Source organism: Panthera leo, chromosome F3 (assembly GCF_018350215.1).
Source record: "Panthera leo isolate Ple1 chromosome F3, P.leo_Ple1_pat1.1, whole genome shotgun sequence".
NCBI classification, from domain to species: Eukaryota; Metazoa; Chordata; class Mammalia; order Carnivora; family Felidae; genus Panthera; species Panthera leo.
In genome coordinates this window covers 23,408,580-23,426,467 of record NC_056696.1, presented here as the reverse complement: position 1 = coordinate 23,426,467, position 17,888 = coordinate 23,408,580, and the positions used below count along the sequence as shown (strand labels likewise).

At 38.2% G+C, this 17,888-nt stretch overlaps 1 protein-coding gene across 1 annotated transcript in view; it reads left to right on the top strand.

Annotated features, from left to right (window-relative positions):
• Positions 1-17,888, top strand: part of LOC122211525 (actin cytoskeleton-regulatory complex protein pan1-like) — a 78,765-nt gene that overhangs the window by 25,402 nt on the left and 35,475 nt on the right. The window contains exon 3 of the mRNA XM_042924773.1: positions 13,324-13,504. Coding sequence (XP_042780707.1) covers positions 13,324-13,504 — 181 coding nt within the window. The remainder of the gene's footprint in view (positions 1-13,323; positions 13,505-17,888) is intronic.

Genomic DNA, 17,888 nt, shown 5'->3' with positions numbered 1-17,888 from the left:
AGTATTTGATTTATCTATTTTTTTTGTATTTCTTTAAATTTTAATTCCAGTATAGTTAATATATAGTTATATTAGTTTCAGGTGTTAAAATATAGTGATTCAACAATTCTATACATTACTCAGTGCTCAGCGTGATTATGTGTACTCTTAAATCCCCATCACTTATTTCACCCATCCCGCCACCTACCTCCCCTCTGGTAACCATCAGTTTGTTCTCTATAGTTAAGGGTCTGTTTTTTGGTTTTTCTCTTTTTTTTTTAAATTTGTTAATATGTTTTGCTTTTTAAATTCCATATACAAGTGAAATCATATGGTATTTTTCTTTCTCTGACTGACTTATTTCACTTACCATTATATTCTCTAGGTCCATCTATGTTGTTGCAAATGGTAAGATTTCATTCTTTTTTATGGCTGAGTAATATCTCATTATACATATTATATATATATCTCATTATATATAATATGTATGTAATGAGATAAATCTTCTTTATCCATTCATCTATGGATAGACACTTGGGCTACTTCCATAATTTGGCTATTGTGAATAACGCTGCAGTAAACACAGGGGTGCATATATCCTTTTGAATTAGTGTTTTGTATGCTTTGGGTAAATACCCTGTAATGGAATTATTGGATCATATGGTATTTATATTTTTAATTTTTTGAAGGACCTTCCATACTGTTTTCCACAGTGGCTGCACCAGTTTGCATTCCCACCAACAGTACACAAGTGTTTCTTCTTCTCCACATCCTCACCAACACTTGTTGTTCTTGTATTTTTTATTTTAACCATTCTGACGGATATGAGGTGATACTTCATTGTAGTTTTGATTTGCATTTCCCTGAGTGATGTTGAGCATCTTTTCATGTGTCTGTTGGCCATCTGGATGTATTCTTTGGAGAAATGTCTATTCATATCTTCTACCCATTTTTAAATAGGATTATTTGGGTTTTTTTTTTTTTATGTTGAATTGTATAAGTTATATCTTTATTTTGTTTTTTTTGTGTTGTTTAAATTTTTTAATGTTTATTTCTGAGAGACAGAGCATCGGGGGAGGGGCAGAGAGACAGGGAGACACAGAATCCAAAGCAGGCTCCAGTCTCTGAGCTGCCAGCACAGAGCCCAACATGGGGCTCAAACTCACTGACTGTGAGATCACGACCTGGGCTGAGGTCAGACACTTAACCAACTGAGCCACCCAGGCGCCCCAAGTTGTTTCTTTATTTTGGATACTAACCCATTACTGAATACGTCCTTAGCAAATATCTTCTCCCATTCAGTAGATTGTCTTTTTGTTTTGTTGGTTGTTTCCTTTGCTGTGCAGAAGCTTTTTTATCTTGATGTAGTCCCAATAGTTTATTTTTGCTTTTGTTTTCCTTGCCTCAAGAGACAGATCTAGAAAAATGTTGTTGTGGCCGATGTCAGAGAATTTACTGCCTGTGCCCTTTTCTAGGATTTTTATGGTTTCAGGTCTCACATTTAGGTTCTTAATGCATTCTGGGTTTCTTTTTGTGTATGGTGTAAGAAAGTGGTCCAGTTTCATTCTTTTGCGGTTAGCTTTCCAGTTTTCTGAACATCATTTGTTGAACAGACTATCTTTTTCTCATTACATATTTATTCCTCCTTTGTTGAAGATTGACCATATAATCATGGGTTCATTTCTAGGCTCTGTTCCTTTCTATTGATCTATATTTCTATCACTGTGCAAGTACCATACTGTTTTGATTACTACAGCTTTGTAGTATATCTTGAAATCCGGGATAGTGATACCTCAAGTTTTGTTCTTCTTTTTCAAGATTGCTTTGGGCATTTGGGGTCTTCTGTGGGTCCATACAAATTTTAGGATTATTTGTTCTAGTTCTGTGAAAAATGCTGTTGGTATTTTGATAGGGATTATATTAAATCTGTAGATTTGCTCTGGATAGTATGGACATTATAGTGATATTTGTTCTTCCAATCCATGAGCATGGAATGTCTTTCTATTTCTTTGTGTCTTTTTCAATTTCTTTAATCAATGTTTTATAGTTTTCAGAGTACAGATCTTTAACCTCCTTGGTTAAGTTTAGTCCTACGTATTTTATTATTTTTATTGAAACCATAAATGGGATTATTCTCTTAATTCTCTTTCTGCTACTCCTTTATTAGCTTATAGAAATGCAATGGGCTTCTGTATATTGATTTTGTATCCTGGGGCGTTACTGAATTCATTTATCAGTTCTAGTAGTTTTTTGGTGGAGTCTTTAGGGTTTTCTCTATATAGTGTCATGTCACCTGAAAATAGTGAGTTTTACTTCTTCCTTACCAATTTGGATGCCTATTATTTCTTTTTGTTTACTGATTGCTGTGGTAGGACTTCCAGTATTATGTTGAATGAAAGTGGTGAAAGTGGACTTCCTTGTTTTTGATCTTAGGGGAAAAGCTCTCAGTTTTTCACCATTGAATATAATGTTAGCTGTGGGTTTTCATATATGGCCTTTATAATGTTGAGATATATTCCCTCTAAACCTACTTCATTGAGGGTTTTTATCATGAATGGATGTTGTACTTTGTCAAATGCTATTTGTGCATCTTGAACAGATATCTATTATCAAGTATTCTAAATGAAAATAATTTGTTTTTTATTTTCACTTTTTTTAGTCTACTGAGTCAATTTTTTTAAGAGTTACGAAATATACATTTGAGAAGGAAACCATTTCCCAGAAATAGTATTTATTTAAAGCAATTCCTTAGAAAGTTCTGTAACTGCATGATCTACTTTGAGTAAACACTGCATGAGGCCTCAGGTTCTGTTGAATTGACATAATTTCAGTTCTCTGTTGACTAAAATCAGCCCACATGTTGATCCTCATACACTTGTTAGATTTGTTATGCTCTTAAATCCTACTGATGTAAAATTGATTCATAGGTTAAAAGCTGCTAATGAATTGAACACCCAGATATAATTCTGTGTGGCCTGAGAGATGGGTAGGTAGGGCGCCTGGGTGGCTCAGTCGGTTGAGCATCCAACTCTTGATTTAGGCTCAGGTCATGATCTCATGGTTCATGGGATCAAGTCCCATGTCAGGCTCTGCACTGACCATGCAGAGCCCGCTTGGGATTCTCTCTCTCCCTCTCTCTTTCTGCCCCTGCTCCTCTCTCAAAAATAAATAAATAAACTAGGGGCACCTGGGTGGCTCAGTCAGTTAAGCATCCAACTCTCAATTTCAGCTCAGGCCATGATCTCACAGTTCCTGAGATTGAGCCCCACATCAGACTCTACGCTGACAGCATAGAGCCTGGTTGGGATTCTCTCTCTCTCTCTCTCTCTCTCTCTCTCTCAAAAATAAATAAACTTTAAAAAAAAGGGGTATTACATGAATCGCCTTATAAAAAGAAGAGTGAAGTGGTAAAGATCTAGAGTCTCTCTGATTAGAATCCTGGCTCTCTAGGGGCACTTGGGTGGCTCAGTCAGTTAAGCGTCTGACTCTTGACTTCAGCTCAGGTCATGATCTTGTGGTTTGTGAGTTTGAGCCCCACATCAGGCTCTGTGCTGGCAGTGCAAATTCTGCTTGGGATTCTGTCTCCCTCTGTGTCTGTCCCTTCCTTTCTTGCTTTCTATATCTTTCTCAAAGCTAGAAAGAAAGAAGGAAAGAAAGAAAGAAAGAAAGAAAGAAAAGAAAAGAAAAGAAAAGAAAAAAAGAAAAGAAAAGAAAAGAAAAGAAAAGAAAAGAAAAGAAAAGAAAAGAAAAGAAAAGAATCCTGGATCTCTATTGCTTTCTACATACATGACCTAGAGAAAGTTACACAACTTCTTTTGAGCTATCTGCCAAAAGGGGAATACCAATATGACAATACATAGAATGAGTGCCCAGCACCTCATAAACACCCAGCAACTACTAGCAATTATTATTTTCATTGTAAAGAATACATATAGGAAAAAGCAAATGGTCATTTCCCTCTGGTAATCACTATAAATTGGTTAGAATATATCCTGTTAGAGCATTAAATATGTAATTTTAAACAAGAACACAGCATTGCAACAGGAGTGTTAATGCTATGTTTGCAATGACTTGGTTCAACAATACCTAAATGTATAGTTTACAAACAATTTTTCTATGGAAATTTACTTCAAAACCTGGTTTCTGTATTACTTTATGGTTTTTCAGTAGTAAGAGAGATACTGGAAGAAAATACAAGATGATAGAGTTACTGAAGAATTCATGATCAAATGTATTCAGAATTCACACACAGTCATTATGAATTCAATATTCATGACAAGCATTCTGGGTGAACAGCCAAACTATGGGGCTGAGTTTCTCTTTAACTTTATATATATGGATATTGTATTTTAGAAATTGCCCTTCTATGTATTCTATTTCTGGTCATCAAGAGGAAAGCTGTTGCTTAGCAACCAGTGGTTCCTGCTTGGCTGATGTGTAAAATGCAAAGCCATGCAAATAAGAGGCAAATAATTCTGTCCATTAGGAGCACTGTTACTGTTTTTTTTTTTTTTCAATAATTTTTTTTAATTTTTATTTTAGAGAGAGAGTGAGTTGGGAAGAGAGGCAGAGGGAGAGAGAGAGAGAGAGATAATCCCCCAACCAGGCTTCATGCTCAGCGCAGAGCCCATCATGGGGCTTGATCCCAGAAGATCAGGATCACCATCTGAGCCGAAATCAAGAGTTGGATGCTCAACCAACTGAGCCACCCAGGTGCCCTGCTGACTTACTGGTTCTAACAATTAAGTTGTCTCCCAACTTAGTTTATGATTCCTTGTGTGGAACATATAAATTTTGAGACAGAAGCTGTATCATTATATTTACTAATCATCAAAAAAAATTTTTTTAATGTTTATTTATTCTTGAGACAGAGACAGAGTGTGAACAGGGGAGGGGCAGAGAGAGAGAGGGAGACACAGAATCCGAAACAGGCTCCAGGTTCCAAGCTGTCAGCACAGAGCCCAACGCGGGGCTCGAACTCATGAATCATGAGATCATGACCTGAGCTGAAGTCGGACACCCAACCGACTGAGCCACCCAGGCGCCCCTGCTAATCATTTTTAAAGAATACAGATTGATTCACAAGATTAACTTAGTGTATAAAAAAGGAATAATTCAAGGATAAAAATTTACCTATATTTTGAAGTATATGTTTAACATTTCAGGCAGAAAATATTTACAGCTTAAAACAAAAAGGAAGAAAACCAAAATATATATACTGAATTCTGGAGATGTAGCCAACAACAAAAAATATGTTTATACCCTATAAAACTTCCAGTATAATTTTGAATGTATTTTCTTCATTCATTTAGGCTTTTAGCAAAGATTATTCACCAAGAAAAGAGAGGTTATATCATATGTGATAAGAGATTACATGGTGGTGAGAGTCCCTTGTCTGCTGCTAACAAATACTCTCTCTTAAGCCAAAGAATATTTATTGAAACAAAAGAATTTTGTGCTGCTGATGGTGTACTCAGGATTGATAGGATATTGGGGAATAAAGCTTGAAAGTGGGCTGGTACTTTAGGCACTTTGGAATACTTCTTGTGGTCATTGCTGTTTCCTTCTGTCTTTCTTATGTTTCAAAAGCCCAGGGGAGAGCACCTGATGGCTAATTCCTCATATGCCTGCTCCTTGGCTGGGGTGATCTGGTCTTTTCAGCTTCCATGGAGGTATGCAACTTCTCCTCAGTCCTCAGTAGGACTGAACACTACTCAGGAGACTTCTCTTCCCCAAAAGGAAATCTGGGTGCTATTAGGAAGAAAGAAATGAAAGCTGGAGATGTATTCATGGGCATAGACATATATGTATATATAGTGGAAAATGTTATGTAAGAGTTACTTATAGTAAGTCTCCAGGGACTACAAATCAATTCATCTATGACCTAATTGCTTCTGTCTTCTGATGTTCCTTACCTCTAAAGTGATATAAAAATCATGAACTCCACATATTTATTGGGTACTATAAAATTATCATTTAGTTAGTGGTATCTAGATCATTTTAGAGGGGTAATACATAAGTACAGTTAGAATTTATAAAACAGTAATGTTTGCATATTTTCATATGCAATTTAAGTCAAGTTAATTTTTATGATTTGAAGCCTCATTTATCTTTATACTGTCGCTGAACATCAAGCACACTGAAGAAATCTATAGAATCACAGATATTAAACAAGAACTAAATTAAGAATAAAATTAAACCATGCTTATTGAGTCTAACTTTTTATACAATGTAGAAGCAAAACAAAAAAGGCAATAAGCCAAATAATTACTTTATGTAACTGGGTTTTTGATTCAAAGGAAAAGCTCATTAGATGGTGAGTTTACAAATATTTCTCTGGCAAAATATTTTGGCTTTTGCTTACTGATTATTAACAATATTCCTTGTCCCTTAACTTAAAAAAGTCATCATTACAATTTGAATCTGTCAGTTGGACTCTTTTGGTAGTAGCCAATGAAAATAGTCAAGGTCCCTAAATCTACTGTCTGTGTCAGGACAGGAGGTCAGCAGCTAAATCAAAGGTCAAAATAATGGTCTCAAACAAGATAGAAATTTGTTTCTTTCTCCCAAAATAGTCAAGCTTAAGTAGACGAGGGCTGAGTTGGCAGTTTCACGGTGCAAGGGACTAGTTACTCTGTCATCATCAACATAATACTTCTATCTTGTGGTCTGATATGGCTGCTCTCGTACCTTGCCACATATCTGTATTCCAACCAGTGGGAAGCAAAGAAGGGCAGAGGGAGGGCACATATATCATTAGCCAGAGCTTAATCACATGGCCATACTTAGCTGCAAGAGAGGTGAGTAAAAGAGGTCTTAGTTGGGTAGGTAAGTTCTATTGTTATAAAAGGGTAGAGTGAAAGCTTTCTGCCATACATCTCATCATAAACTTATTACTATCTCATTATGCTAAAACCGAAGATGTCTACTTAAAAAAAAAAAAAAAAACCAATAGCAACCCAAATGTCTATTTAACAAACTCTAAGCAAAATTAAGTAATATTATGAAACGGTGAGTAAAATTCTTTAAGAGTATATTACCTACACATAAATTAAACTCTTGTCTTTCAATCTATTAGGGTAATATATAGTGTACAAAAGAATTAATTAGCCTAACTTCTAATATCCTTAGAGAGTGAGTGATTAAGGGCATCTTAGGTATAGTTCTGCCACTTTCAGACTCCTTATATCATTGGCATGTTGCTGGAATACTATGTACGTGTTTTAAATGATCCTCAGAAAAAGACATGGTCTTATATAAAAACCCTTAAAATACATATTCCCTTTGATCCAGAAATTCTACTTTTAGAAGCTTATCTTAAGGACAACATTGAGGATGCAGAAAAAGATTCATCTATAAGGATATTTATTGCAAAGCTTTTTGTTGTAGAAAAAAAATCAGAATAACCTAAATGCCCCCCCAAAGGAAAGTGTGCATATAGATTGTTATGTCCATATAATAGAATAGCATGCCACCTTTAAAAATGATAGATGAGAAATATATTTATTGACATAGAAATGTGCTCCAACAAATTGTTAAATGAAATATATGGATTAGAAAATAGTATGTACAGTGTTATCCAAATTAAAGCTATACATTTTTATAAAGTATTATAAATGAAAGCTATAAATATTCTTGAAGAAGGCTCACCAAAACACAAAAAGTGGTTATTTCTGGGTGGTGGTGGTGTCGGTCACTGTTGTTTTATTCTTTTTGCTTCTTTGTATTTTTGAAATTAGGAAAAGAGAATACATATCATGTGTATAATTACAGTTGTGTGGGGTTTTTTTTGTTTTTTGTTTTTTTTTTTTTTGTTTGTTTGTTTTGTTTTTTAACATAGAAATTAAAAGCTGTGTTCTCTTAACTCTCAGCCAGACTCAGAATGGTGCAGGAAGACAAACATTCTCCCAGCCTGATCTCCAAGGAGGCTCTTGTTCTGGAAACAGTGTTTCCCCAAAGACTCTTGGGCAGTTTTTTCGCCCCAGGAGAAGTCACATCTCCCACAGACAGAGGCAGATTTTAGATGACCTTGAAGTCCAAGAGCTTGAGTTTTATTCTATAAGTAATGAAACACACTGTAAATTTTAAAGCAATGATACAGGATAAGGATATATTTCCTCCCTCAATCTATCTCAAGATTTTCTACATAATAGGTCCTTAGAAAACCGCTGTGGAATGAATAAAGGAATGATGAGAACGGGTAAGATAATGAAGAGAAGAGAGACTATTGTGATACCTAGAACATATGATCAGTGGAAATAAATTGGCAGGATATGGCCAAAGACTGTATGGAAGAGAGGTGGTGTCTAAGACAGCTCTGGTTTTTGTGTTTAGGGACCAGGATGAATGACCAAGAGAAACTGGAAGTCAGAAGGATTAGCTTTGGAGTTAGAAGTGAGGGTTTGGAAATCCAGTAAGAGGACAGAGATATTTATGGAGAATTAAGAATTATGCTACAGGCAGGCTGGTTGAAATTTGGGGGTGGATTCTTAGAGAGAAGGGTTAGGGAGATTAAGCTGATTTGCATTTAGCCAGGAAAGAACATAAGGAGGGACTGATGAGGCAAGCAGCAAACAAGGAGATTGGCCAGTGAGAAGGACCCTTGTGCTCCTTCCTCCATGCCTGAGATGGCTGTGCTCACATACCTCTACTGCATCTGGTACACATCCTATCACTCAATTCTTCCATAGAGATGTAAAATACTAATGGGGAAATTTTCAAACATAGCCAAAAAATTGAGAATAAGATAATAAACACAATGTACCAATCACCCAGTATATCAGAGTTCAATAAGTAAAGGAGAACCAATAGGATGTGTGTGTGTGTGTGTGTGTGTGTGTGTGTGTTTCTAAATACAGGTTTCCCCAGCAATTCCCCTATGAAGCCATTCACAAACCAAAATGGTGTATAAAGCAAAAAAGCAGTTGCCATGAATTTATGTGGAAAAATTTTTGAGTGTTCCCAGACCTAAAAAAATAACCCCTCTTAGGCTTTTCTGATACCTTAGCCACATCTTGCCAAAGGATGCACAAAATAAAATCAAGAGAAATCACAGATGCTCACAGACACAGTTCAAACCTATGGCAGCTTGATGCTGAGTGTGGTTCCCCAGGGAAGGAGCTTAGCGGTGCCACTCTCGCTGCTTGTGGTGCACACTGCCTCTGTAATGGCTCCCTGAAAAACAAACCCTGAACATTATTTTTGCTTTTTGCCTTTTTTTTTTTTTGTAAAAGCAAAAATCCTCTTAGAATTTCTTTTGGTTAGAAAAAATAGGTACTAATGTAGGTCTTTTGTCAAAGCAACGTGGCATTACACACACTTTCAAAAGTGGGGGATACCTGCGTACATATATATGTGTGTATGTTTGTACATATGCAATCGTGCAATAGTGGGACCTGGTTAAATGGTGTTTGTAAGGCTGGAATTTGAAGTGCCCAGGGCAGGCAGTGAGGAAGGGAAGATGGGTGTAAAGTGGAGGAAAGCAAGAACAAGATGGAGCTGGGAAGGTGGAGGATGGACTGAAATTCATCTTGCCTCTGACCTTGGTAGTGTGGGTGTCCTACTGAACTCGGGTCTCTTCATCACAGAGCTAGATACATGCACCTTGCTCTGGAGTTGGAGAAACTGGAGGGAGTAGGTGGAACAGATGCAGGCCTATCCACTGTCTCATGCTTATCTGGTGAACGAGCAGATAAATGACAATATGTATGGCTATAAAAATAACTGCAGCTTTACTTCCCTTCCCCGTATTCCACACAAGAATGGTTCCTGTGGGTCACCCTAACCAGAAACACAGAGGGAAGAGAATTCTGGGAAATGAAGTTCAGTCTAGCCAAGTTGACACATTGCAAAGCCACCACACCTCATTTCAACAATTATCATCTCATGGTGAGCCTTATTTCATCACTTCCCCCACCCCCTTCCTGTCCCCCATCCATTTTGGGGGAAGAAAATCCTAGGCACCCTATCATTTTATCTTCAAACCATGTTGTACTTTAAAAGTTGAGGTTTTCTGTCTCTTTCTATAATGAGCTTCTTGAGAAAAGGATCCTTGTCTTACTTAACTCACCTATATACTCACCTGTATAGGTATCTTATAAATGCTTGTTGACTGAATGATAAATGCTATTCATGTGAAGGAACAGAAGTTTAGCAAGAACAAGTTTGATGTTATAAGGCTGTCTTCACCCTGAGGAACCGGATACAAGAATTGCTACCTCCATAAAGTCAGTCCTTTCTCTCTTATGCCTCCAGCTTGAAATACCCACTCCTTTGTGCCCCATGGTGCACATTGTCTGTACTCTTACCCCAGTATTCATATACTTTGTTTTTAATTTGTTTATATGTCTCCCTCTTCTATTAGATCTAAGTTTCTTGAAAGAGAGAACCAGGCTATGTGACCTCTCTGGCTTTTATCTTTTAAAATTATCCAACGTAAAACTAAGAATATTGGCCTCCCTCACCAAGATTCCTGTGAAAATTTCTCCTGAAGGGAAAGAGTTGGACTTTTCTGTTTTTATTTTTCTACTGCCTTGGGTTCACAACAATTACTTATATATAGTTTTCCATTATACCTAGTGTCTTCAAGGTCAGTGTGTGGTGCAATATACACAGGGAGTTAGAAACTCTGATCAGGACAGTGGAGGTATTGCTTTTCTTGCACGAATTACTAAAGGATTATGAGTTCTTCTGCCTTTCAGAGTAGTCGGGACTCTTGGCTGCAAGTGACAGACTCTAACTTGGACCAGAGTAGACAAAATGGCAACCATATACACTCATATAATATAACTAACTGCCAGAGAGGCAGGAACTACAGAGCCTGCCTGGGGATTTGATGGCACAAGGACTCACATCTCCCTTTACACACCATTATATCTCTTTGTATGCTAATCTCATTCTCTCAAGCCCGCTTTCCTCACAAGGCTGACATATCCCCCAGCTTCTCTCCCTGAAAGGAGAAGCCTCATTTCTCTAGACCTCAGTTAAAAAATCCTGAGAAAGGGGATCATGTCTGTGGGAAAGGTAGGGAGTAGTCTGCGTTATGTGATGGGGTACTGTGATTAGCAATCAGTATCAGAACCACACAGTTGGGATGAGGTAGGAGCAGTTCCCCCAAAGAAGTGTGGTGTGGGGTCACCAAAGCAAAACACAACTTCTGCACCTGTGTACCTTTTAACTGCAAAGAGATTAGAGCAGATAGGAAGGGCGAAACAGCAAACAAAATTCTGTTGCTATTTGTACAAACACTTATCACTGTACTAGGTGCCACAAAAGAAATAAAAACGAACAAGAAATAATCTTTGCCCTTAAGAAGTTTATAAGACATGGAGGGATTAAAACGTGCTTAGGTAATCATGGATTCAAAAGAGAATAGTGTTATCACCAAAAGCAAAGGAAGTGCTATAGAAAGTTCTGTGCAGAGGGAGAGACCAGGTTGATCTGAACAGAAAAGGCTAGGTAGTTGGTTTGGACCTCATGGAGGATCAGAGGTCTGATAAACATAGATGGAACTTTGGATAGGTGATGAGCAGATACTTTCTCTGGCTGAAACCACATGTGGAAGTCTCCCACTTGGGAGAGGTGTGCAGAAGGTGCTTGGGGACCTGCAAGTAATCTAGTGGGAGGCATGACTTAAAGTCATATTATGGAGCCCCTTGACTGCTGAACTAAGGAGTGTGTGTTGTTAAATCCTATGCTTTCTCTCACTGAAACCAATGGGAGCACCAAATGAGTCCATGGAAGAAAAAATTTGATCTCTGGATATGTCTCACTGCAGAACCCTAATAGAAGAAAGCATGGCAGTATCTAAGAGAAACAGGTGTCAGCTGTGCTGTTATTGCCAACATGTGTGATGTTAGAATATGTACAGAAGGCCTATGAAAAGTTGATGACATACAGCTTGAGGTGGGGAAATTAAACAAGAAGATAATTTTTCAAGCATTAGATAGCAAGTGGGACCTGGTTAAGCTAGTGGTTCTCAGAGTGTGAGCTTGGGACCACCAACAGCAGTAGCAACATCACCTGGGAATTTGCTAATAATTCAAAATCTTAGGCCCCATCCCCCACTTACTGAACAGAAACTCTGGAAGTGGGTTTCAGCAATATGTGTTTTAACAAGCCTCCTAGATGATTTGATAAATGCTGAAGTTTGAGAACTGTGTGCTAGACTGAACATGGCACCCCAAAAAGATCCACGTTCTAATCCCTAGCACCTGTAAATATTACCTTATCTGGAAAAAAAGGGTCTTTGCAGATGTGATTAAAGATTTTGAGACAAGAGATTATCCTGGATTATCTGAGTGGGACATCAATGCCATCACAAGTATCCTCATAAGACAGAGACAGTTATATTAGGCAGAAGAGGAGGCTGCTATGTGCCCAGGAGGCAGACACTGGAGTGAAGGAGCCAGGAGTGAAGGAATGCCTACAGCCACACAGATGCTGGCAGACCAAAAATGGACTCTCCCTCAGAGCCTGTGGATGGGGGGCCAGGATGGCTTTGATGACACTTTGATTTCAGCTTGACAAAATGGTTCTCAAATTTCTGGTGTCTAGAACAGTAAGACAACAAATTTTTGTTGTTTTAGGCTGCCAAGTTTGTGGTAATTTGTTACAGCAGCCACAGGGACTAATACACACTCAAGAAGACTGTAGGATAAAGTACTTAAAAATTCACTAAATTCTTATAATAAGAAAATATGCTTGCTATTATTTTAAAATTCTAAAACTATTCTTTTGTGTTTAGTAAAATTTGCCACACCTAAAACATTTTCCTAACAGTTTGTTATTGAGTGTTAATGTGTAATAATTTTCATAATGTTAGCATCCAAGATGGCCTTTACATTCCTTGATTTTCTTGTGATAGCTAACCCTGCAGGAAATGAAACAAATCCTGTTGGGTGGAAGAAAAAAAAACAACCAGGAGATATTTTGCTTATAGGTAAGATTTGCATGAGGTTACAGAGCTGTAATAAATCTTCCTTTACGGATAAAAAAATGCTCTTGGAAAGTACGTATTCCTGTTTATTTACGGGAAACGCTTCAGAATAAATATGAGAAGATTTTCTATCTGTAATCTATGCTACTTGATAAAAATTTAGAGCTCTTTGTTATAATACCTGGGACATCGTAATACTTGTAATAACTTATTTCTCTTGCGCACAATGCTTCTCAGATCACTTTCATATATATATTTATTTTCATATATATATATTTTTCGTATACATATATATTTTTGTGTGTATATATATATGTATATATATATATATATATATATATTTTTTTTTTTTTTTTTTTTTTCATATATATAGTAATCCCGCCTTATCCGCAGTTTTGCTTCCACAGTTGCCATCAGCCATTGCCGGCAACAGCGGTCAGGAATCCGATGATCCTCCTCCTGACGAATCATTGGAAGGTGAATAGTAGCCTAACTTTACATCACAACACCTGCGTCTGCGTGGTTCACTTTTCGCTTCGCTTCATCTCATCCTGGAGGCATTTTATCCTCTCCGTCATCACAAGAAAGGTGAGTACAGTACAAGAAGATATTTTGAGAGAGGGCACTTTTACATAACTTTTGTTACATGTTGTTATAACTGCTCTATTTTATTGTTATTGTTGTTAATCTCGTACTGTGCCTAATTTAGGAATTAAACTTTATTATAGGTGTCCATGTAGAGGAAAACATAGTATATATAGGGTTAGGTATTATTCATCGTTTCAGGCATCCACTGGGGGTTTTAGAATATATCCCCTATAGATAAGGGGGGGGGGCACTGTATTTACATTTAATCCTTAACAACTACTAGGGGAGCTTGGCCCCACAGGTGTTTTTTTCCTATTTTACAAATAAGAAAAAAAATGATGCTCACAAAAGTTAAATGACTGACTCAGGGTCACCAAAAGGGTAACTATTGGATTTGAGGTTAGCAACTGCTAAAATGTGCTGTTCAGTGCTATTTCCATGGATCTGGGTTTCCTCAAAAAGGTGTGTTAATATTTGTGGTTAATTATGCGGTGGTTAATTACACTGTGGTTCAAAGGTCTTGTGGTCTGTTTAATTCCATCGACCACTTGCTAAGCATCTTTTGCATGTCTATGATGGTGCTAGTTAATATGGGTCTTTGTAGAAAGGGCTGGACAAAAGTCCTTGCCCTCAGAGAATGCAAGTCACTAATAGGGAGGAATACCTATGCAAGTGAAATGAGTAGTCAGAGAAAGAATAAACTCAGAGGCCACGATCTGGGAGACTTTATGCAGAAAAACTTTGAAGAATGGATCCGATTCAGAGAGGTGAAATGTGGAAAAGCATTCCAGGAGGCAATAGGTGTGTGCATGTGTGTGCATGTGTGTGCATGTGTGTGTGTGTGTGTGTGTGTGGCCAGGGTGAGAGCGAGTGAGCAAAAGTGTAGATGCTGCAACAGCATGTGGACCTGGGGGAAGCCATAACCTGAGCTGTCAGAAGCACAGGGTCTGTGTGCTGAATAATAGGAGCTGGCTTGCCCACCGGGCTTCAGAGTGACATAGCAGTCAAGAATCTTTAATCTTTCCAGTGAGCATTACACCCTAGAAAAGTAAGGGAAAGGCCATACTCCTACCAAAAAATTAAAACACAACTTAAAACCCTCTCTTTCTTTAAGTTCTCCTATTCTAGTTCTATAGACATAGCTCCTGGGAACTTATAGCCCAGCTCTTGTATTTTCTGAGTATCACAGGTGTGTGTGTGTGTGCGCACGCATGTGTGCTCATCCAAGTGTGTAGGTGTGTATAAATGTATTTGAATACCTGCTCATAAAGTTCTTCTTAGGACAAGATGAAGACAAAGTCTGCAAATAGACAGGGAAATCAAAGTAACACTTACATAATAAAGGGACAGAATTTAGGGGAAGGCGCTAGCAGGAGAAAGAAGGGGAGGGAGGAAGTAGAGAAGAGAAAGCGAGAGCAGAGGCCAGAGGCTGAGGAGAAAGGACCCCAGGTAAGAAACTTCTGGGGGTGAGGGTGGTTGAAGGGCTTTTAAGAACAGAGCTATTTAATTTTTACTTAATTTTTTTGACATTTATTCATTTTTGAGAGACAGAGACAGAGCGTGAGTGGGGAAGGGTCAGAGAGAGAGGAAGGCACAGAATCTGAAGCAGGCTCCAGGCTCCGAACTGTCAGCACAGAGCCTGACCCGGGGCTCCAATTCACGGGTCATGAGCTCAAGACCTGAGCTAAAGTCGGAAGCTTAACTGACTGAGCCACTCAGTTGCCTCTATTTTCACTTTTAAATTATTTTTGGTGCTTCCATGTAAGTCTTCTCCATTGCCTTGAATCTTCCATAAAAGTTAGTTATATCGAGAGCCTTGAGTCAGTGATATTTGGGAAGGCACATAAAGTGAGGGGTGTGTGTGAATGAAGCAGGGTCATGTCTAGCATGAGGCAACAGCAATGGTAGCTCTTCTGTGGTGGTGAGGTGGATGGCAGACCAAATTAAGTCAGAGCCATCTAGGTACCTTGTCCTCCTTCCCCCCAACCCCAGGAGAAATTGGGCAGGATATTGGGTCTTCCATTCCATGTATCTTGGGGTTCCAGCCAATTTCATTTGAACCATACAGGACATGGTAACCCTTGCATATATGTGGGTTATACCAGCTCGTGGTCAGTGACAGTGACACTTTCATCTCTGTTTCATTGGGCTCTTCTGTCACCAAGGAAAGACCTTTCTGTTTGCTAAAAATTACCAGGCAAGTTAGCCAGCTCCTGGAGGAGGAGGTAGAGTTAAATGGGCTAAGGGTAGAGTCTCCAGAGAGTGACTCAGGTTTGGCTTCTCTTGGCTCCAGAGCCTATTTTCTGTTTACCAGAGGATTAATCATGGTTTCCAAATTGGTCTGCCAGGACGCCAGCAAGACTGGTTAAAGAAAGCAGAGGTGCTGAGTTTGGGATTTTTCCATGCTGTGGTCAGTGATTTTCATCAGGAAAATGAAGGGATGGGATTCCTCCTTTATAGCCTCACAATGAATTATTGAGGGTCCTGTAACTCATCTGATTCTGGTCATCTGTCTCAGAATAAACTCACCAGGTTTATAGCAATTGAGGTGAGATGCCTGACGTCTTTCATTTTAGGTCAGCATAAGAGTAAATTCGTAGTGTTTGATTAACCAGATTTGGTAGATATTTGATTTAAATTCAACCTGGCAACTATTTAATAAAGAACCACCATGTGCTATGCTATAGAAGCCTAAAGCTGGTATTTACAGGGAAATCAAGGAGGGTTTGGAAATATATAGAAAATAAATAAACGAATGAAGGAATGGATGAATAAAAACATTCATATATACATATATACATAAATCTTTACTCCTCATAACAGGGTTTCAGCCATTTGCTATATTCATTACAACCCTTTTAGGATATGCTTTTTCATTATATTCATATATAAGCAATGCATCAACATCATATCTTCTGGTGTTTGACAATGATATCACGGGAGAAGTCTTTTTAGAAGTCTTTACAAGCAGTAATGGTCTTGCTCTCATTTGTTGCGTTGTTTACCATAGGAGGTCGTTTGATTGTTTTGGACTGTTACTACTTCCACAGATACTCAGACAGATCCTATTTTCCCACTGAGGCCACAGAAGCTCTTGAAAACATCACAGATCATTTTCAAATGGAGAACTTGTTTTTCCACTAGCTGAAATTACTTTAAGTAATTTGTGATAATTATACTTCGGGATTTACTATGGAGGTGTTTATTTATCCTTATATCGACAATAATAACCTCTAGCTGGGGAAAGTTGTATTAATCTTACAAAAAGACTTATATTGTGAAGTTGATTGGTAAAAAGAAATATGTGACAGGTCTGTTATGGTATTTTTTGCTTTATAAGTTTTTCTTTCAAATTAGAAAAAAAAATTAGGATAAAGAAATAGCTTACCATATTATAATATTGCTATTTGGGTCCTGATTAATTTGCATCCCTTCAGCTGTTTTCTTTATATAAATTTGCTTTTACGACACATAGGGACCAACATTATTGTGATACATGCTGTGATTAGAATGTAGACAGGTTGGTAGACAGACAGACAATAGTGAAGTACTCTTGCTAACTTAGTCTCCAAACCCCACTGATGTCTGAAATCCCACTTACTCCATAGTGTTAGGCATAGTCTCTTTCAACAGTATTTTGTGCATATTTCCAGACAGTGATGTTACCTTAAAGAGCACTAATCAGCAGGAAGTGTGGCATATTTGAGGAGCATGTTTCCACCTTTTCTCTGTGCCATTAATCTGGCACTTATTGGGCAAGAACGGTGATAACCAAAGTCCATTCAGTATTCCCCACTGACAAGATGGAGAAAGAGCAGCAATGGTAAATATTGGGATAATCATTCTTAGACTCGCTTCTGGATCTGACTTACGCTTGCAGAGATCAAGGACACCCAGCAAGTGAGTACAAAAGTGGCACATAAACTTGAATTCCTGAATCTGGGGTTGAGAGTTAAAGGGTCTAGTTTCCAACCACTCTGTAAACTTCCTGAACCATGGGCCTCTGTGATGACCAAGTGAAGTGAGGATGGGATTACATCAAAGTTAGGAGGTTCCTAGGATGCATTCCTTAGAAGCTATAAACCGGGTGTTTTAATCAGGCTGTTTGGAAAAGCTTCAAGAGTTGCTTGCTGTAGAGGTAGCATCCATGGAGGCAATAGTTAAGTAGTAATATTCAGTTAAGGCAAAACCTTTTAAAAATCATTTTGAAGGGGCACCTGGGTGGCTCAGTCAGTTGAGTGTCTGACTCTTGATTTCGGCTCAGGTCATGGTCCCAGGGTCATGGAACTGAGGCCTGTGTCAGGCTCCACACTGAGCATGGAGCCTGCTTAAGATTCTCTCTTAGGGGCGTCTGGGTGGCTCAGTCGGTTCATTAAGCATCCGA